Genomic DNA, 21,227 nt, shown 5'->3' on the forward strand with positions numbered 1-21,227 from the left:
TTATTGCTCTATTTTTCCTTCCTTTCTTCCACTTGGCCATAGCACAGCATTTTTTTTTACTTCCTAATCTTCCTGTCTGATAGCAAGTGGATGAACAGAGAACTTTCACAGTCTCCTTTCGCCCAATTTCAGCCAAGACTCGTTCAATATTGTCCGAATACAGTTCTATACATTTTTAAAACACGACCATAATTCTGTCCACTGTTACAGGAATCCGACCGTTGACACAATTCTTCGACAATAGCAAAGTTCACGAGAGAAACCTTTCGAGGCAACTTTCTTCAAAGAAAACCCAAATTATCTCCAAGAAAAGGCAATAGAGTTACCCTCCAATAACCCGATCTCCAATTACTTGATCCGACATACCGATCACTCGCCGATTCCCGGATCGCCTACTTATATGTACTTGTCTATGCCAATCCATGAAGAAGCATGGATGATGGAAATTAGTGCCCTACACGCCCTACACTTGAATTTAGACTTCGACACCCCAAGTCCGATTTTGACCAAACAAGTCACCCATCCAAAAATGATGAAGACCAAAAAGTTCAGCCCTACTCACCTGCTGAGTATATCAGTTGCATAGCACCAACTGAATACTACCTCAACCCACCGAGAATCGCATAGAGCGAAAAAGACTGTGAAGTGATTTCTTTTAATTCCGGTGAAAAGTTCGCGTTTTTGTAAAGAAAAATCAACTCTCGAGTTATTTTTCGTGTTTTTGTGGAAAAAATCAACTTGTGAGTTCAGTTTTCGCGCGTTTTTGTGTAAAATCAAGTGATTTTCAGTGTCGCTTGATTGTCCATTCTTTCTAAAGTCACTTTTCGACTTGTTTCCGCCGTCGATCGAACTTCTTCGATCGATTTCAGACCCGAGGGATATCGAAAGCAGTCAAAATTACTTCCTACACTCTCGATTCCGGTGAAAAGTTCGCGTTTTTGTAAAGAAAAATCAACTCCCGAGTTATTTTTCGTGTTTTTGTGGAAAAAATCAACTTGTGAGTTCAGTTTTCGCGCCTTTTTGTGTAAAATCAAGTGATTTTCAGTGTCGCTTGATTTTCCATTCTTTCTAAAGTTACTTTTGGACTTGTTTCCGCCGTCGATCGAACTTCTTCGATCGATTTCAGACCCGAGGGATATCGAAAGCAGTCAAAATTACTTCCTACACTCTCAGCATGTCGTCACCGAGCGCTGGCAAACGACGGATGGACACGGACGTGATTAAACTGATCGAGAGCAAGCATGAGGTTACCATATTGGGAGGTGAGTGGAAAATCGACACTACGTCTTTTTGGGCCTGTGGGACTATAAATAGGGATCAGAGGAGCCAAACTCTAACCAGCCTTGCCCACTACGTCTTTTTGGGCCGGTGGGACTATAAATAGGGATCAGAGCAGCCAAAGTCTAACCAGTCTTGCTAGCTGGAGGTTACAATGGGTTTATCTTGCTTCAAAGGAAAAGCACAGGTCCTCATGATGGTTGACTGCGGTTCAGGACGGGCTAAGTAATCTTGGCTACAGACCATCAACCTCCCTCGGTGCAGCTACACCGCTACAGTAACCACGTCTTTTTACTATGCTCCAATGGCGGCCAATCACACTGATATCGTCTGACAGACCGCGGTCTCAGACCTTGAGACCTAGGTCTGTCGGACCTTGTCGGACCTCAAAAGTATTTTGGTAGGTATTGGTTATTGGAGATATGACATATTCCTCTTTTTTTTTTTAAGTACAAGGAGTGATTTTAACAGATAAGGTTTGTTCTCCTGTAGGCCACCTTATTTATTTGCCATAAATGGCCGATATTGCTAAATTGTATAAAAATGAAATAAATAATTAAGGTTTGTTCTCAGAATGGCCAGCTTTCTCCTATCCTGTATTTCTTCTCCCTTTATCAAATCTCTCTTTTTTATTTTTAAAAGAAAGAAAGGAAGGGGGGAATAATCATATTTTTATTAGTAGGTACCTGTCTAGTAAATTGATGGAGTAAAAAGAGGCTAGTCAGCCTAGTTGGCTTAGTTGGTAGTGCCTCTGCCTTGTAAGCGCTAGGCAACGGGTTCGATTCCCGCCCGGGGCCGATTTTATCCTGAACGGATGTTCGTTCTCGGAACGACTGGCTTTCTCCTATCCTATCCTTCTTCTCTCTTCGATTTCGGGACAGTAAGACCTTAGCAGTTACAGTTCCCTCTGTCAAACCTCTTTTTTTTAGGCATTAAAACCAACTTTTTTATGGATGCCTCGTCATTCTATCCATGCTTCCCTGGCTCCTTTCGATGGTCTGATGTCTTTCATGCCACCGTCATTCTATCCATGCTTCCCTGGCTCCTTTCGATGGTCTGATGTCTTTCATGCCACCGTTTATGGGACACCACGTATGAAGTATTTTTCGTAAATTTTGTGGCACACTTGTTTTGATGCACCCTGTATGATAGGGCTGAAATTCTAGAGTACTTGTTGTTGTCTGAGAGAGATGGAAAATTCATTTTATAAATACAGGCTCACAACTTTTGATTCGGTTATTTCCTTGAAGTCGTCTCAGTTAATCGGTTCCTAATACTTCTAATTTCTTAATTGCTCAAAAACAATTAATACCCCATTATTATTTATTTATTATTTTTTTTTCGTTTTTAATTAGTTGGTGGCATAAGATGACGCTTGAAATTGAGAAAAGAATGATTGAAAAAAAGAACCATTCTTGAATACCTGAACTCTTCAGTTGCTATCAATATGTATTTGCAGCGTTATCTATTTAGGTGCCTATAGGTACCATAGCATTATTCAGACTAGTATCATTATCTAGATAGGTATCTTCCTGGAGGCGATTTTTACTTTCCTTATCCTATAGGAAGGAAAGTAATGTAATCGGGTCAAATTTTCGATGGTCAGATTTTAGTGCCAAAACACGTTGCACCTTGCGTTTCTCCCACTTCGCAAAAGTAGCACTATCAAATGCCTTCGAATTAAGCCGTATTTTATTATGGAGGTGTGTGGAAGGTGAGGGTGCACCTACCCGAACACTATTCGTCCAAATCCCCCTCCATCGGGTTCAAGAACAAGATGTACCACCCCAACATTGACGGGGTGAGTGAAAAAAACTAAGCACCTTGCGTTTCTCAAAAGGAGGAATATCAAACGCCTTCGAATTAACCCGTAGTTCGACAGCTAACTCGACTTTATTACCACCTAATGTTAAAATCAGGGGACCCTAAACCGAATATTTTATATTTCAGGCACGGTCTGTCTCGATGTGATTAATCAGGCGTGGACCGCGCTGTACGATCTGTCCAATATATTCGAGTGTTTTCTACCCCAGCTACTCACCTATCCGAACCCCATTGATCCGCTGAATGGGGATGCGGCCGCCATGTATCTGCATAAACCGGACGAGTATAAGAAGAAGGTAAGAATAAATGCAATTTCTTTGTGTTATGTCACAATTTTTGCGCTCACTTCAGCATTGTAGGATTTTCCCAATAATATCTCAATAATCCTAACATCCAGTGTTTACCTACCATGCTGGCACCGGAATCGAACCCGGGTCTCCCGCGTGCAAGGCGAGTGACCACTATGCCGTGGGAGCAGACCTACATATCATATGGTTAAACGTAGATATGTACACACATGTTAAGTCAATTTTAAGAGTAGGTTCATACTTCACTTGTCTTGGATTGTCTTAGCCATGTTAGGAGTGGGGCCAACGTTGCTTGAAAAAGTAGAAATCAAAAACTTTAAAGGAGTTTCACTCAAAACTCGATGTTTGTCTTTAGATTAGAATCATCTTCACTATGATGATTCTAATTCAAATCTTATCTTATTCAAATGTTGATGAACATTTGAAAAAGATGACGCTTGAAATTGAGAAAAGAATGATTGAAAAAAAAGAACCATTCTTGAATACCTGAACTCTTCAGTTGCTATCAATATGTATTTGCAGCGTTATTTATTTAGGTGCCTATAGGTACCATAGCATTATTCAGACTAGTATCATTATCTAGATAGGTATCTTCCTGGAGGCGATTTTTAGTTTTTACTACGATTTGTAGATTAATAATCGTGTTTCTGAGTTCCCCTCTGACGTACTACCTTTCACTACTTGAGAACATTTAAATCAAAGTAGGACTTGTTTGAAATAGTGAATTCTGTGTAGCCAAGTAATACCAAATTGTTATACCTGTATAACCATGTAGCTTGTTGATAATATCATATCAATTTACACGAAACGAGTACATATGTCTCATGCACAAGAGTCAAAAGAGTGTGTAAAGCTGTGAAGAGTAAAAAGTGAGTTCTGAGTTGTATAAAGGAACTACTCCTTTTCGTACTACTCAATCGATGATTCAATTATTCCTAACTCCCTATACTTACCTAATACGGGCTACGGAGGGAAGAAGAGTGAGTTACTGAGTTACATGTTTTAGGATCTTGCTCATTGACTGAGTACCTTGAACGCTTTGTTTATGAACAGGGCTGAGATAGGCCATCGTCGGCCTTTTTGCGTGTAAAGTTGGCGGGAAATTTGAATTTTTGATTTTTTTTTCCGCAACTTGTACAATCTGAATTCATTTTTTACTTTTTATCTTTAGTTTGCACGTTTATATTATACTTTTCATTTATATTAGCTATTAAAAACAAGCAAATTACAAAGCAAACAAAAATAAATATAAAATGAATTTTAAAAATTGCCGCCGGGACAGCTATCTCACGTCGTCCGAGCTCATCCTAGCCCGTTACATAAACACACCGTGAATGCTTTGGATCAGGAAACTCGATGTTCCATTCAAAGTAGTAAAAGGTGTTGGGGAACTACTTTCTACAAATCAAAGTCAATCCACATTTGAAAATTTTCATGCATTAATTATTTTATTTAGTATATTTACTGTTATTTCTCATTTTCTTTAATTTTTTTAGGCGGGCCTTCGCGGGCCGCGAAAATGAGCTCGCGGGCCGCGGGTTGGACAAGCCTGTTTTAGGATCTTGCTCATTGACTGAGTACCTTGAATGCTTTGGATCAGGAAATTCGATGTTCCATTCAATGTAGTAAAAGGTGTTGGGGAACTACTTTCTACAAATCAAAGTCAATCCAAATATCCTCGAGAAATATTCGGTAGGAGAACTTATTAATAGTGTTTCACCGCCGTTTTTATTTCGTAGCAATGAAACAACTGCTACATTGGACGCATGTGGTCTGTGTCGTAGCATGCCCACCCCGTAGTATGCCTCTCATCAGATGGGCGAGAAGAGGCACAATACTCCCCATTTAGGTGCTGGGTCAACACGAGAACACCAGAAAGTAACCCGTTGAAATATTAGCGATTTCCCCTCTCCTGAAGCCGATTCCCCCTATTTTAAGGGAAAAATGAAATTGTGAGTATAGTTCAGCAATTTTAACCTAGGTTGGCAAATTTTCCAACGTTTTGTATTCAAAACCTTGGAAGATTTTTAAGCATACGGGCTATGGAGGGAAGAAGAGTGAGTTACATGTTTTAGGATCTTGCTCATTGACTGAGTACCTTGAATGCTTTGGATCAGGAAACTCGATGTTCCATTCAAAGTAGTAAAAGGTGTTGGGGAACTACTTTCTACAAATCAAAGTCAATCCAAATATCCTCGAGAAATATTCGGTAGGAGAACTTATTAATACGGTGAATAATGTGAATATGTCGAGCTGTATGTAATATGTTTTGTTGGGTACTCACTCGTAATTATTATTAGTCTAATGACCTGTGGCTTACATACATATTTTTGAAAAGGGATGATGATGTAGAATGTAGGTTAACAGGTAGAACTGAAATTATTATTAGTCTAATGACCTGTGGCTTACATACATAATTATTTTTGAAAAGGGATGATGATGTAGGTTAACAGGTAGAACTGACAGAAGTGAATCATGGGCGTAGCCAATCAAATTTCAAATCTTCAGTGCCGCAGGCAAAAATTTTCATTATTATTAGTCTAATGACCTGTGGCTTACATACATATTTTTGAAAAGGGATGATGATGTAGAATGTAGGTTAACAGGTAGAACTGACAGAAGTGAATCATGGGCGTAGCCAATCAAATTTCAAATCTTCAGTGCCGCAGGCAAAAATTTTCAAAAATCATGTTCCTGAAATTTGTCGTTCCTGAATTTTGGCGCTTAACTTCTACACATTTTGAACTTTTTTTCCAGATGAACACTATAGCGCAAATTAAATTAGGGCGCCGCAGGCGAATTTTTTGAAATTTGGGCTACAACGTTTCAGATATGCGTTGCATAATTTTGTTCAATTTGTTGAATAATTTTAAACACACAACGAATGTGTTTGAATTTTGAAATATTTTTCTGTTTTGATAATTATTATTTAGAAGCCTTTTTTCCCCCCTTTGACTGCAGAGTGGCTTTTCACCTAATATAAAATTGGTTTTTTACCAATGAGGGGTGAGGCATGGGAAATCTTTTATTTTCAAAAAAAAAAAAAAATATTTCATCTAGCCAAAATGAACTTTTACTGGACACAGTGATGAGGCTATTGATTTAAAGTTTTAAAGTATTTGTTCAAATATTTAAAGAATCCTACGTGTAAAACAAAAATGGAAGTTGTCATTAATTCGCTAAAGTAAGTAAGAAAAAATTGAAATCCAAAATCCATGTTGAAAAGTCTCCTGCAATTTTCTCCTGCTTCTTCTTTCTTTTCAAATTTTAGCTCTTGCCATGGTCGAAATATTATGGGAGAGAGAAAACGTGTTGCCATATTGTGCATTGGAATGTCTACTAGGGCAAAGATAGGTCTGTTTACCCAAAGGGTGTTGTTTTGACCCAATCAAACACCCCCCTCAAAATGTTATTCTTTAAGTTTTCAACACCCTGAATACTCTGCTTTGATTAAAAATCGAATCAAGGAGAGTTGAAGTTTTAATACTCCTTGGTTCGAATCTTGTGTTGGTTGAAAAGGTGTAAATAGGCCCAGAAAGAGCAGTCAATAAATATTTTGTGTGTAATTTTTTCCCCTCCCTTCTCTCATTTTTTGTTTTAGTTTTTAAGTTGCCACCTTTTGAAAATTTGTTGGATGTCACTATAGCTTTGTCCCGTATGTTGGTATATAGGTCTGAAGATTTAACAATTTTTCGGTGTAGGTAAGAAAGCTAATGTTTAAAGTTCAATACCCAGTAATTTCTTTTTGCCCAGTTTTTGAGTTTTGGCTTTATTAAAATAACGAGGGAAAAAAATGATTTGAATTAAATGACAAAGCCACAAGAGCCCTGTTTACAGTAAAGTTGATAGTAACATCAATCAGTAAATTTATAAAATGTTCATGTTTTGCTGAATATGGAACAAAAATGTCCCCCCCCCCATCAAAAATACTTCGTTTTTAAAAAAGTTTTTAGCAATAAGTTTCCTTTTAAACATTGTAAATACTTTTATATAGAGAGAAAAGGGTTTAAAACACTCTGACGCAAGTTTGGCAGAAAAAGGTTTCTGAGATCTCACATTTTGCAAGCTCTACATTTACCTACAGTTTTTTTTATATATATATACATAATAATTATTAAAACGCTAACCTACGCCACATCTGAGCTAACTTGCGTTACTTGTATTTATTATTTCTTCAAAAGGACATAAACCAGCTAGCTACATAATTATTTGGAAAAGAAAAGGTCTTCTTAGAGACCTTTTCTAATAGGTTACGTGGTTATTTCATAAAAGGAAAAACAAATTAAAATGTATCTTCTTCCAATTTCAGTTGGTTCTTCCATTTTTTTTTTTTTTTTTTTTTTTTTTTTTTTTTTTTTTTTTTTTTTTTTTTTTTTTTTTTTTTTTTTTTATTCAAGAGTGAAACCGAGTTTATTTAAATTTAAATTATGGCCCAGCCATTGGAGTATTCATTTTAGGTTTCATTGGAGTATTCATTTTAGGTTTTTAGGTATATAGCCATTGGAGTATTCATTTTAGGTTTCAATCCACCCTGTTGTATCTTGGCAGGTTTCGAGAGAGAGCGCTCGCGGGAGAATCGTTTATCTCTCCTGTGTTCTAGATGCGTGACTACGTGCGTAAGTACGCCACCGAGGAAGCACTTCGCGAGAGTGACGCGCGCATTGTTTCCTCCGACGACGAGAGCTCGATGAGTGATTTCAGCGAAGACGAAGCCCAAGATATGGAGCTGTAACGGCGGTGTCCGATATTTAGTCCCGCTGCCCTACGTATAGCCCCGGTCCCATAATTATGTCCCCTGTCTTTCTATATATATCGTAGCTACCGCCCCTCGCTGTGTAGGAGAGAGGGACTCTGTGTGTTAGGAAGATGGTAAGACCTTTGTTTTCTGGTAAGTATTATCTGTTGTTTTATCAGAAGTTCATTAAATTGGGCAAAAATGGCCTAATGGTCAAAAATTCCGACATTTGTAACGAGGTTTTAATTTATTTTTGGTCCATTGTTGATACATTGTTTACAAGAGCTCCATTTTTGGTCCATTAAAATTGGAGAGAAAAATCTTCAGTTTCAATATCAAAAAGTAATAAAAATAATTACCTAAAAAATTTTAATGTAACAATCGGACCAGTAAAAATAGCTCAAAAGTTACCTACAAGATAAAACATAATTTCTTCATTATTCAATGGACTTTGGTTCCTGCAATTAATGCCCAGACGAATCTGAACCGTATAACAACCCCAAACACCTGTTCGCCAGGGTGACTTTGGGTTTTACCATCTTCTCACAGGTTAATTTTTTTTTTTTGTGTGTACTCATTCAATACCTCGTGTTTTAAACCTTTTCGTGGTTAATATAATTAAATTCTTTTGTTCTTTTGATTAATTTTATCTAATCACTTTATAAATAATTGATATAAATACATGATAATTTATATAGTAGAGTTATATTTATATATACATTTTATTAATAATAAAACATTATTTACTTTGAAAATATAAATAACTTGATCTGTTGTTAATGTTGGAGAACTTGCTTCATTTGTCCTGGGAGCGCCAGGCCGCGGGTTCCATTCCCGCCCGGGGCGGATTTTATCCTGTTTGGATAGCCGAGGATAATGTTCTTTCTCGGAACTACTGGCTTTCTCCTATCCTGTCTTCCTTCTAATACGACCTTAGCAATTACCTTCCTACAGTTCCCCCTATTAAATAAAAAACCTCTTTAAAAAATCGTTTGTCCAGGGAGTTTGCTCATTTACTGCTTCTCTCGACCTTGGAGTCGTGGGTTCGATTCCCGCGGGTTAACCAGTTTTCCCGGTAAGTCAGTGAAGCAACTTTGTGCGTCGTTTGTATTTGGACGGTTGACAGGATATCGATTTCAACCCGAAAAAAAAGACGAAGTGGTAAGCCCCGGCCTATTTCCGAAAACATACCGATTGTTGGCCTCACTATTTATATCGTACTTTTCATTGTCCACAGCTCTCTAACCTCCTTGATGCAAAAGTAAACATGGCGGGAAATTTTGAATTTTTTGTTTTCCCCTAAAATTTGCTATTTTGGGCTTTTCATCGGTGAAATTTCTTTTTTTTTTTCATTTTCCCAGCAGATTATGCATACTTTATCCGTTTGCCTTGTTGGTCAAGTATTTGTGACATATTTCTGCGCTGTATACAGTCCCGGTTTGTATTTGGACGGGTGACGGTCCGTGACGTCACATGCTAATATCTGTTTCAAGATGCACTCAGGTTTGGGAGCTGTTTCAATCAAAAGTACAGTGGCCAGCCTAGTTAGCTTGAAGGGTAGCGCATCTGCCTTGTAAGCGCTAGGTCGCGGGTGCGATTCCCGCCCGGGATGGACTTTATCCTAAAGAGATATACCTCGGGTTTGTTCTCAGAAAGGCGCTGGCTTTCTCCTACCCTGTCTTCCTTCTCCTTTCGCTTTCGGGATGATGAGACCTCCTACCTATTAACCTAAATGAAGCAAAAGCAGGGACACTCGAAGGATATCGATTTCAACCCGAAAAAAAAGACGAAGTGGTAAGCCCCGGCCTATTTCCAAAAACATACCGATTGTTGGTCTCACTATTTATATCGCACTTTTCATTGTCCACAGCTCTCCAACCTCCTTGATGCAAAAGTAAACATGGCGGAAAATTTTGAATTTTTTGTTTTCCCAATTTGCTATTTTGGGCTCTTCGTCGGTGAAATTTCTTTTTCATTTTCCCAGCAGATTATGCATACTTTATCCGTTTGCCTTGTTGGTCAAGTATTTGTGACATATTTCTGCATTTTCTGCGCTGTATACAGTCCCTATTCATGATTTTCAGTCGGGGGCATCTGTTTTTCTGCATATTTGTTCTGACCAACTTTCCGAACAGCCTGCAGGAGTTGACAGTGAAAGAAGGTAGGTTTTCTGTTTCTCTACACAGAGACAGACATCCAAGGGACCAAGGGTAGATTTTTTTGTTTTCCCCAATTTCCCCTAAAATTTGCTATTTTGGGCTTTTCATCGGTGAAATTTCTTTTTCTTCATAATCTTCATTTTCCCAGCAGATTATGCATACTTTATCCGTTTGCCTTGTTGGTCAAGTATTTGTGACATATTTCTGCGCTGTATACAGTCCCTATTCATGATTTTCAGTCGGGGGCATCTGTTTTTCTGCATATTTGTTCTGACCAACTTTCCGAACAGCCTGCAGGAGTTGACAGTGAAAGAAGGTAGGTTTTCTGTTTCTCTACACAGAGACAGACATCCAAGGGTATGGATATATAGTGGTCATATTAGCTGCTGAAAAGCTGGAAACAGTTTGTATACTCTGTAATTATGTATACTTTAAGGCTGGATTATAGACTGCCAATGTTACTGGCTTGGTGTAAACATCAGTAACATCCAGTTGCATTCCAGTGCATGCACCTCTGTACACCTACAAATCCAATTAACTTCAATTCTGGTCAATTAATGGAGCAGTTGCAAATGGGTAAAAATTATAAATAAATGGTTGATTCCTATGTAAAAAGTTGGGAAAAATCCAAATTCTGAAGTCAAAACTCAAAAAAATGTAAAAGGTCGAAAATTCAATTTTTATTTTCCGTTCTAATGAAAAAGTTTAAAGATGTGTGACGTCAGACTTCAGGCAGTTGCCTTGATAGGTAGTGCCAGTATGCAATTGCACTTGCAGAGGAGTAGAAAGAAATGCATAGAAACATATGTGCACAAACACATTACTGTGTTGCCTGCAAGGGAGCTTTGCTTGGGTATTGCCAGTATGCAAGCACGCTGGTGGAGGAGCAGAAAGAAATGCACAGAAATGTATGATGTATGCACTCAAGCACATTAATGTGTTGCCTACAAGGGAGCTTTGCTTGGGACATTTGATGTGACGTCATTGCCTATGGGAGTGTATGCCGTGATGTCCAAGTTCACAATTTACCGGTATTTTTTAAATTGATTTATCTTGGGATCTAGAAGTCATAGGAGAAAAAGAAAAATTCCGTTGGTCCTCATTTTTCCTGCTTTATAACTTTGAAATATCACCCAAGTAAGTGCAACTGTTCTATTGGTCAAAATGCATTCTGTTCAGCTACCTGAAAACAAAATGGAGATGGACCAATCAACTGGGCTGAAATGTTACCAAAGATCAGTGGTGTTTACATTTTTTCTACACACCAAGTTTATTTTCTTCTAGCTTGCACACATTTTGTACCATGGTCAAATGCTTGGAGCAAGTTAGGGGTATGTGAAAAAAAATGGTGGATATCTCTGTTATTCTGGGGATTTCAAAACCTGTACTACATATCTGCCATTTTTTGACTTGAGGCTTGACTTAGTTAAATAAAAGGCGGGATTATTGCCTTAGGCAATCTCTGCCATCCAAACCAACATGGGTACCTAATGTACCTACATATGTATGAAGCAGAGAACTGATTTTTTTTCCTTCTTTACAAAACGTTCATGATTGTCCAGCCAGCCCAGTTCGCTTGAAGGTTGTGTGCGTCTGCCTTTTAAGCGCAAGATTGCTAGTTCGATTCCTGCTCCGAGCTTTATCCTAAACAGATAAGGTTCGTTCTTGGAACAAATGACTTTCTCCTATCCTGTCCTCCTCTCTTCGATTTCGGGATAATAAGACCTCCTTGCCAGCCTAGTTAGCTTGTAGGGTATCTCATCTGCCTTGTAAGCTCTAGGTCGCGGGTTCGATTCCCGCCCGGTGCGGATTTTATCCTAAATTTTCTCTATCAAAACTCTCTCTGGCAGAAAAAAAGCTATCGACTAAATTTTAGCCCAGTGTACGCGGGTATTGTGTCTACAGGGTGTAACAAAGTCGATTCTTTCGCCGGAAGTCGAACCCGGGACTTCTGAGCTCTTTAATTATTCTCGTACCTACATATTTCTTCCCTCCAAACTCGTCAACCCTGTAGATATCAAGTGTGAACACCTATTCTTTATTCCCACTATGACTGAAACGTTGACGTTTTCGATACGAAAAAGGGAATTTTGTTTGAAAATTTAGATGCTGGTATACTTTTTTCCCTTCTCCGTTTGTATGTACAATTCCTATTAATCCAATACTCCTTCGATAGTTCTTGAAATCCCCATCAATCCTCCTCCGGTATTAATTTTATAAGAAAAACTCCCTCTCCTGTTTATTGAAAGGTTCAGATTTTTCCCCTAATTTATTCAGGAATAAGGGTAATTTCAGAGTTCTTTTCCCCAAAGTTCAAATAACAAGTGCCTCTAACGAAAGACTGTTACTTTTTTTCCTAATTTATTCAGGAATAAGGGTAATTTCAGAGTTCTTTTTCCCAAAGTTCAAATAACAAGTGCCTCTAACGAAAGACTGTTACTTCAGTATCAATTTTACCTAGATTTTCAGTTTTACTCCTAGTCCAATCTCTAAAATTTGACATCTTTTCTTCCCTCGTTTTTAGATTGGTTCAATTGGTTGTTTAGTATTAATTTAACCCTACCCCCTTTTATTTATTTCCTTCGAGATTATCCCCCCATAAATTATTAAGAAGTTGTACTTGTCGGGAAAATTTAGACTTACAAACTTACGAAAATTTGACATCTTTTCTTCCCTTGTTTTTAGATTGGTTCAATTGGTTGTTTAGTATTAATTTAAACCCACCCCTTTTATTTATTTCCTTCGAGATTATCCCCCATAAATTATTAAGAAGTTGTACTTGTCGGGAAAATTTAGACTTACAAACTTGCCAAGTGTAGAAACAAAGTAATTTCATTGATTCCGTTAGTGACGTGACCAACTGACCACTGTTTAGCACCCTAACTGAGACAACCATACATTGGATAATACTATTTCCATCGGTGCCCCAATTATTTAGGACCTCCATCATGACCCTCATAGATCAACTCAATCTAGACGACTACGTAGCTGAACTAGAGTCGGAACTATCTGCCCGCTACACAGATCAAGATCCCGACTACACTCAAACCGAGACCTCCCTACTGTCAGGCGACTACAACGAACCGCCCATCCTCGCCCCTTGGCGCGCCTGGGAGCCGCGGACCAATCACAACAACGCTAGAAACGACGCGCGCGGTCGTCATAGCAACCAAGAGCGTTACAGGAACGACGCGCATAGCAACGCGGAAAACCGTCGCTATGGCAATCGGTATGAGAATGATAGGCGGCCTCACCACGCGAAGCCGTATGATAGACCCTACCCACCCCGCAGACATTTTGATGGGAACCGATCTCAGGAGGACACTAGATATCGAGCGCAGGACGATAATCGATACAATCGATCTGAAGAAGAATCGAATCGGTATCGGTCACAAGATGAGACAAATCGATACAATCGATCTGAAGAAGACTCGAATCGGTATGCAAATCGTTCCTACGGCGATTCCGAAGACTCGAATCGGTTTGGGAATCGTTCCTACGGCGATCGGAATCGGTATCGATCCCAAGATAATCGATATCGGACGCAGGACGACCGATATAATCGAGATGGGAATCGATATGAGCGAGGGGGAAGGAGTAGGTATGATAGAAGACCAGGGACGGAGGTAGGAGGGCAGGAGGAAGAGAGGAGGTATGGACATTATCATGCGACGAAACGGGAGATTATCCCTGATGACAGTGAGTGGACTTAAAGGCCTGGATTTAAGCACGGTTCCCGATATCAACCTACCTCATCATAAGAGATCGGGCAAACTCATACAGTTCCTTATCCAGAGCATTGAGCCGCTGTATTTTGCTCAACTGAGCCGGTGTCAACATAGCCAGGGCCGTGGCACTGAGCGTGGAATTCTGCTGAACGAATGGCACGCAGAACCGCATGTTGAACGTCTCTTCGAACACGTACTGGTCAATCTGAAAATAAAACGGGAATTTAGCTAGTCGGGAAAAAGACAGGAATTTGTTAGAGGAAGATGGGAATTTAGAAAGTCAGAGAGATCGAGGATACCACGGGAATTTAACTAGTCAGAGAAAGACAGGAATTTAGCTAGTCAGAGAAAACGGGAATTCAGTTAGTCAGAGAAAAATAGGAAGGTAGTAGAGGAAGGGCCGTAAGGAAAAGGCAACTTTGAAAATTCCTTTTAAATTATAATACGATAACCCACATATTCTGCGCATGAGCAGAAACCAAAACTCATTTTTGTTGTGGTTATGGAACAAATACAAGTATGGATACTTTTCCGATTATGTGGGGGGTTATGGGAAAGTGCAAATTCTCTTTGTTGTCGTTATAGCAAACCCATAAATTTGCTAACATACCCATGAATTAGGTAACGCATTCAAATAATCTCGATTTTCCATTTTTACTTTTTTCTCCTATGTTTATATTGTACCAGTCCCTACCAATTTGGCCAATTGTCGAAAGCACCATCAAAGGTCGAATTTTTTGTTTCATTTTGATGAATAAGAGATGAAAATAATGTAAAGTAATATAACAATAAAAATCGGCCTCTGACGCTTTTGTCAAATCGCCAAATTGCTAGGGCAATGTTGGCTTTTCCTGTTTATATTTAGATTTTTAGGTAAATATTTGTATAAATTATAAAATAAATAAATAAAATACAACTATATCCTTGTATTTAAATTGAAAGGTAACGAATGAGAATTATTTATTTTGTACATTTATGTAAAAAAAATCTTACAGTCGCTGGAGATAATTTACAATTTTATTTCTAAATGAAAAACTATCGGGGATATAGAAGAGGAAAGAAGTGGTGACTAAAAAAGGAAACTTAAATTGATTTCCACGCGTTTCCCGATTTTGAAAATTTTCGGACCGTTTCAATTGGGACCGATTTCAATACGTTCCATTTTTTTCTCCTTTGTAATTTCATGAAAATCATGGAAGGTTTTTTTTTGTCCGTTGATGATATATTTTTTTATCAGCTCCCATGGCGAAGTGGTCACTGCACTCGCCTTGCACGCGGGAGACTCGGGTTCGATTCCCGGCGGGGCGGGGTCAAGAAATTTGTATCATGCAAATGATTGATCCCGTGACTGGCTGCTGCGGGGCCCACTCAGCCTCGTGAGGAAAACGAGTAGCTATGACATTTAAATGCGCATAGCGACCGGTGCCAGCATGGTAGGTAAACGGATGTTAGGATTATTGAGATATTGGGAAAAATCCTACACACCGTTAAAGTCAAATTATGGCCCAGCCATTGGAGTATTCATTTTAGGTTTCAATTCACCCTGTCGTATCTTGGCAGGTTTCGAGAGAGAGAGCGCTCGCGGGAGAATCGTTTATCTCTCCTGTGTTCTAGATAAGATTACCTGGTATACATTTTATTCCTCGCTATCATGAAGTACGCCAGGGACTATCAACTATCTGTATAGGTGACGCCAGGAGATCCCACCTTTGTTTACACAGCGCCTATACTAGGAGCGTCGAGAGAAGAGGGCCCCTACAAATGTTAATGAGGATTTTTTTCTTTTTTTCATGTTTTATTTTCTTTATTTGATAATAACAATTAAATACAAATATAAGATCCTTCCTCTTGATACAAAAGATAATTAGCAGTTTTAGTTTCTCTGCCAACCCTAACACGGAGAAAAAAGCCACTGGAGTCAGCTTCAGTAAGTTAAAAAAGGTATGATATGTGAAAATGTCACTGTAAAATTGAAATAGTTAGCTTGATTTGTGGCATGTGAGCCTTGTAAGCCGAGGGGTTCGATTCCCGCCCGGGGCGGATTTCATCCTGAACGGATAATGTTCGTTCCCGGAACGGCTGGCTTTTTCCTATCCTGCCTTCCTTCTCTCTTAGATTTCGGGACGATAAGAAATTAGCAGTTTTAGTTTCTCTACCAACCCTAACACGGAGAAAAAAGCCACTGGAGTCAGCTTCAGTAAGTTAAAAAAGGTATGATATGTGAAAATGTCACTGTAAAATTGTGACAACTAAGGAGGGGTCTAAAAGATTTTGTAGCCTGAGACAATCTTAAAATAAATTATTTAGGCATAGGACCACAGTTCGAGATAATGATTAAATTTAATCAACCTATCAGGAGGCAGTATTTTGCCCTTTGATCGAAAATGCTGCGTTCTAATTGGTTGACCCCTAAAATAAATTATTTAGGCATAGGACCATAGTTCGAGATAATGATTAAATTTAATCAACCTATCAGGAGGCAGTATTTTGCCCTTTGATCGAAAATGCTGCGTTCTAATTCATTGATCAATTCTAATGATAGGTTATCTCAAAATGTGGTCTTTGCCCTTAAAAGTAATCTAATTAAAAAAAGTATTAAAGATAAGCTGCTAGAGTAAATAGAACTAGAAGGGCAGGATTAAAAGAAGCTAAAAAATCAGGAGGTGAATATAATCCTGTACACAAACATTCCTAATATCTTACAGAATTACAGGGTAAAAAATTGAGTTGGCCAGATGGGAGTAACTTGTGGAAAATTTCGTAAAGGTTGCCCAGTAGAGGAGAATTGGAAATAACACCAGCAATTATTGTACCTATTAATATTTATAGGCTCTCGAGTGGAAGGTAACCACTAAGCGAGGTTAACGCAGGAGGCGTTCTAATCTCTACCACCTGATCCTGAGAGCTCCATTATTATGTGGAAAAAATTTCAAAATAAATTAATGATGAAATTCCATGCCTCGGCTGGGGTTGAACCCGCGTCCTCCTGATTACCAGGTGAGCGTTTTAGCCACTAGAGTGTACACACGAGGTCAGCTCAGTCCAGTCCGCATGTAGGCCACACTTCCAGCCGGTGGAGTAACGGGAGAACAGCCACACCTCATGCCGGTTAGGGCGGAAACAGTAGCAGCGTTTCTTCTTCCGCTGACAGGAACAGGGGCGCTGGAGGTCCAAATCTGATACTAGGTGCCGACCAAACGATGTGCCTGGAGAGAACAATTATTTTGATAATTAAATCATTAAACGTTAGTAATTTATTGAAATAAATATTAACTGTTTCCCATTTTCGCTGTTTATGTTTTACTTAATTGACAAGTTTGCATAAGATATAATTGTAACAATCTGCTGAAGATGTGGGTCTGCAATATTGACCCGAAATGCCCAGTACAAAACAAGTCCAGAAAACCACAACATAACATTGTATGTTAAGAAATATAACTATTGGTTCAAATGATCAGATCATAAGAAATAAGGGGGGGGGGGGATATCAGGCTTAATATTTTCAGATAATCTGAAAAGATATCTCTGTTCTGAGATCTGGCAACACTGCCTTTGGCAGGCTCAGGAAAAAGGTAAACAAGTCGGCCATTCGGGTTCGGTCTTTGGTAACGGCAGCTAGGGTTAGGGACTTGTAAAAATTGTAAATGTATTTGTGTTAATAAACTTGTGTTCTATTATTGTACAAAAGCCCTCGTTATCATTTTCATAGAGTAGACGACATAACAACGGTTGGGAATTTTAAAGGTCTGATAATTTTTTTGGGTAGATACGACAATTTTACTGGGGGTCTTCGTTTACACTTTTTACTTTCCTTATCCTATAGGAAGGAAAGTATTTGATATCTATTATAGTTTTCTCTAAACAATTCGGACAGACATACATACATATACATGACCCACCCGTCCATATTTCTCTTTTATATATATATATATATATATATAGATAGAAAAAGTGAATAGAAAAACCAAATAAATAAACAAATAAAATAAATTTTTTATTTGTTTAAAAAAATACAGCTTATGTGATGAAACGGGATTTTTGGATTTTGGTTCCGCCAAATTTCCTACACAGCAAGAGTGGTGGCGCCATTAAATAATTAAATTTCATTTGGCAACACTGCCATTAACTGGCGGTTTTTTTAAATCTATAAAAGAATGCAAAGCAAAGATTATTAATTATTAGTTGGTACTTGGTATTGGTAGTGGTAGCGCGTCTGCCTATCTGCCTTGTAAGCGCTAGGCCGCGGGTTCGATTCCCGCCCGGGGCGGATTTTATCCTGTCCTGTCTTCCTTCTCTCCTCGATTTCGGGACGATAAGACCATTGCAGTTAAAGTTCCCTCTGTCAAACCTCTTAAAAAAAAAAAATAAAAAAAAAATTTGTACTTTGTAGTAATAGTAATAGCTGAGCTGAGAGTAGTAGTAAGCTCAATTTTTTTTAGATCCTGTGAACCCCCCAAATGTTCACTCTTCTCAGGACTTTAGTAGTTTTCAGACCAACTCAATCAAACTTTGCAGAGAGGTTCTATATAAAATGTAGATCAAAAGTCTCCTTGGGACCAACCTCGAGAAATGTACGGCTCGGCCGCTATACAAGACTTTAGTTTTGAAAAAGCTCACAAATGTTCACTCTTCTCAGGACTATTATAGTTTTCGGCCCAAGTCAATCAAACTTAGCAGAGAGGTTCTTTGTAAAATGTAGATCAAAAGTCTCCTCGGGACCAACCTCGAGAAATGTACGGCTCGGCCGCTATTGAAGACTTTAGTTTTGAAAAAGCTCACAAATGTTCACTCTATTCCGAACAGCCTGCAGGAGTTGACAGTGAAAGAAGGTAGGTTTTCTGTTTCTCTACACAGAGACAGACATCCAAGGGTATGGATATATAGTGGTCATATTAGCTGCTGGAAACAGTTTGTATACTCTGTAATTATGTATACTTTAAGGCTGGATTATAGACTGCCAATGTTACTGGCTTGGTGTAAACATCAGTAACATCCAGTTGCATTCCAGTGCATGCACTTCTGTACACCTACAAATCCAATATCCAATTAACTTCAATTCTGGTCAACTAATTGTCTTGTAATGTTATTGGACACCAGTGGTGTTTACCATTGGCAACCATTAACATTCCAGTCCAGTGGAGCAGTTGCAAAGGGGTAAAAATTATTAATAAATGGTCGATCCCTATGTAAAAAGTAGTGAAAAATCCAAATCTGAGGTCAAAACTCCGAAAAAATAACTGTAAAAGGTCAAAAATTCAATTTTCCTTTTCTGTTCTAATGAAAGAGTTCAAAGATGTTTGATGTCAGACTTCAGGCAGTTGCCTTGCTAGGTAGTGCCAGTATGCGAGTGTGCTTGCGGAGGAGTAGAAAGAAATGTGCAGAAACATATGTGCACAAACACATTAATGTGTTGCCTGCAAGGGAGCTTTGCTCGGGTATTGCCAGTATGCAAGCACGCTGGTGGAGGAGCAGAAAGAAATGTATGATATGTATGCACACAAGCACATTAATGTGTTGCCTACGAGGGAGCTTTGCTCGGGACATTTGATGTGACATCATTGCCTACGGTATTTTTTAAACCGATTTATCTTGGGATCTAGAAGTCATAGGAGAAAAAGAAAAATTCCGTTGGTCCTCATTATTTTTCCTGCTTAAATACTTTGAAATATCACCCAAGTAAGCACAACTGTTTTATTGGTCAAAATGCATTCTGTTCAGCTACCTGAAAACAAAATGGAGATGGACCAATCAACTGGGCTGAAATGTTACCAAAGATCAGTGGTGTTTACATTTTTTCTACACACCAAGTTTATTTTCTTCTAGCTTGCACACATTTTGTACCATGGTCAAATGCTTGGAGCAAGTTAGGGGTACCTATGTGAAAAAAAAAATGGTGGATATCTCTGTTATTCTGGGGATTTCAAAACCTGTACTACATATCTGCCATTTTTTGACTTGAGGCTTGACTTAGCTTTGTGATACACCCTGTATACTAATTTTGTAACATTATTGATAATTCCATTCCTTTCAGATTATATTCTATGCAAGTCATGTGGAGCAGAAGTGAGTTCAGCTCTTAAAATCATTGACATCAAAAGTCCATTCAGTGAGAATTACCACACGGAAAGTCTGTTTGGTGTTGATGTTCCCGTGCAAGAACTGACCAATCCATACGGAATAAAATTCAGTGTAGTAATTGTGCGTTCAACTCTCTGTGTTGCAGAATTTGTAAGTATTTTGGTGACACACCATAATAAATTAAAAGAAAAGTATTTTGGTAGGTATTGGTTTTTGTAGATATGACATATTCCTTTTTTTTAAGTACAAGGAGTGATTTTAACAGATAAGGTTTGTTCTCCTGTAGGCCACCTTATTTATTTGCCACAAATAGCCGATATTGCTAAATTGTATAAAAATGAAATAAATAATTAAGGTTTGTTCTCAAAATGGCCAGCTTTCTCCTATCCTGTATTTCTTCTCCCTTTATCAAATCTCTCTTTTTTATTTTTAAAAGAAAGAAAGAAAGGGGGGAAAAAAAAAAAAAAAAAAAAAAAACATGGGTTTCACCAATTGGTGTACGTTCAACAGGGGGGGAACACTTGAGCAAGGTCAATCCTTGAGTCACGCAAGGCTGTACGGTTTAACAGTAACGGTGAACTATTTGAAGAAGTGACAAGTTTATCCATAGATAAAATAATAATTATTTATTCAGAAGCAAGGAAGGATCGAAACAGGATAAATTTATGGCCGCAGCCAGTCCCCACCACACGGTCTAGAGAAGGTGCGTCGGATAAAACATGGGGAGGTAACGGGACAATTTAAAAAGAGTGAGTTCAGAACTAAGTGTGTTAGAAAGGTGGGAAAAGAAGGCTTGAATGAAGGTAAGAGAGTCGAGAAAAGTGATACATATCGAGAGTAGAGAATTTATTCTTATTTTATTATTATTTTATTTATAAGAGTGTTTTAAGCGACTAGTGAAACCTGGTCATTACTCACGTAACTTCGGACCCAGACTGCGTCACTGAGCAAGGTCTCACCAACAAAAGGGCAAGACACAGATAACCAAGTTTGTGGGTCGGATGCACTCTCAATGTGAACGATGTTGCCGTGTTGAAGGTGCGTATTGGTCCTGTGTCCTCAGACGTGACATGGTGCCTGGGATTTGTTACTTACTTAGTTACTAACAAACTAATTA

General features: G+C 38.6%; 3 protein-coding genes and 1 long non-coding RNA gene across 5 annotated transcripts in view; 3 read left to right on the top strand and 1 right to left on the bottom strand.

The window, feature by feature from the left end:
• The first annotated feature begins 487 nt into the window (after positions 1 to 487).
• LOC103506929 (ubiquitin-conjugating enzyme E2 H) lies at positions 488 to 8,405 on the top strand. The gene is given in 6 exon segments (XM_017443095.2): positions 488 to 871; positions 1,129 to 1,262; positions 1,643 to 1,656; positions 2,939 to 3,077; positions 3,220 to 3,398; positions 8,011 to 8,405. Coding segments are annotated over 5 exon segments (552 nt in total). The 5' UTR covers positions 488 to 871; positions 1,129 to 1,174; the 3' UTR covers positions 8,143 to 8,405.
• Positions 8,406 to 12,949: 4,544 nt separating this feature from the next.
• Positions 12,950 to 21,227, top strand: part of LOC103506935 (stress protein DDR48-like) — a 13,713-nt gene continuing 5,435 nt past the window's right edge. The window contains exon 1 of one of the 2 annotated variants that reach the window (XM_026821911.1): positions 12,950 to 14,016. In XM_026821911.1, coding sequence (XP_026677712.1) covers positions 13,253 to 14,016 — 764 coding nt within the window. In that variant the 5' untranslated portion in view covers positions 12,950 to 13,252. Of the gene's footprint in view, positions 14,028 to 21,227 lie in introns of both variants that reach the window. The other variant, XM_008471360.3, reaches the window with a different exon arrangement.
• Positions 14,051 to 21,227, bottom strand: part of LOC103506936 (heparan-sulfate 6-O-sulfotransferase 1-A) — an 18,363-nt gene continuing 11,186 nt past the window's right edge. Inside the window, exon 5 of the mRNA XM_008471361.2 lies at positions 14,051 to 14,237. Within this exon, the coding sequence (XP_008469583.1) occupies positions 14,052 to 14,237 (186 nt within the window). The 3' untranslated portion in view covers position 14,051. The remainder of the gene's footprint in view (positions 14,238 to 21,227) is intronic.
• LOC113466470 lies at positions 18,826 to 20,153 on the top strand. The gene is made up of 2 exons (XR_003390856.1): positions 18,826 to 18,861; positions 20,064 to 20,153. It is a non-coding gene; the product is annotated as an uncharacterized LOC113466470 (long non-coding RNA).

The sequence above is a fragment of the Diaphorina citri genome, unplaced genomic scaffold (assembly GCF_000475195.1).
Source record: "Diaphorina citri unplaced genomic scaffold, Diaci psyllid genome assembly version 1.1 scaffold275, whole genome shotgun sequence".
Classification (NCBI taxonomy): Eukaryota; Metazoa; Arthropoda; class Insecta; order Hemiptera; family Psyllidae; genus Diaphorina; species Diaphorina citri.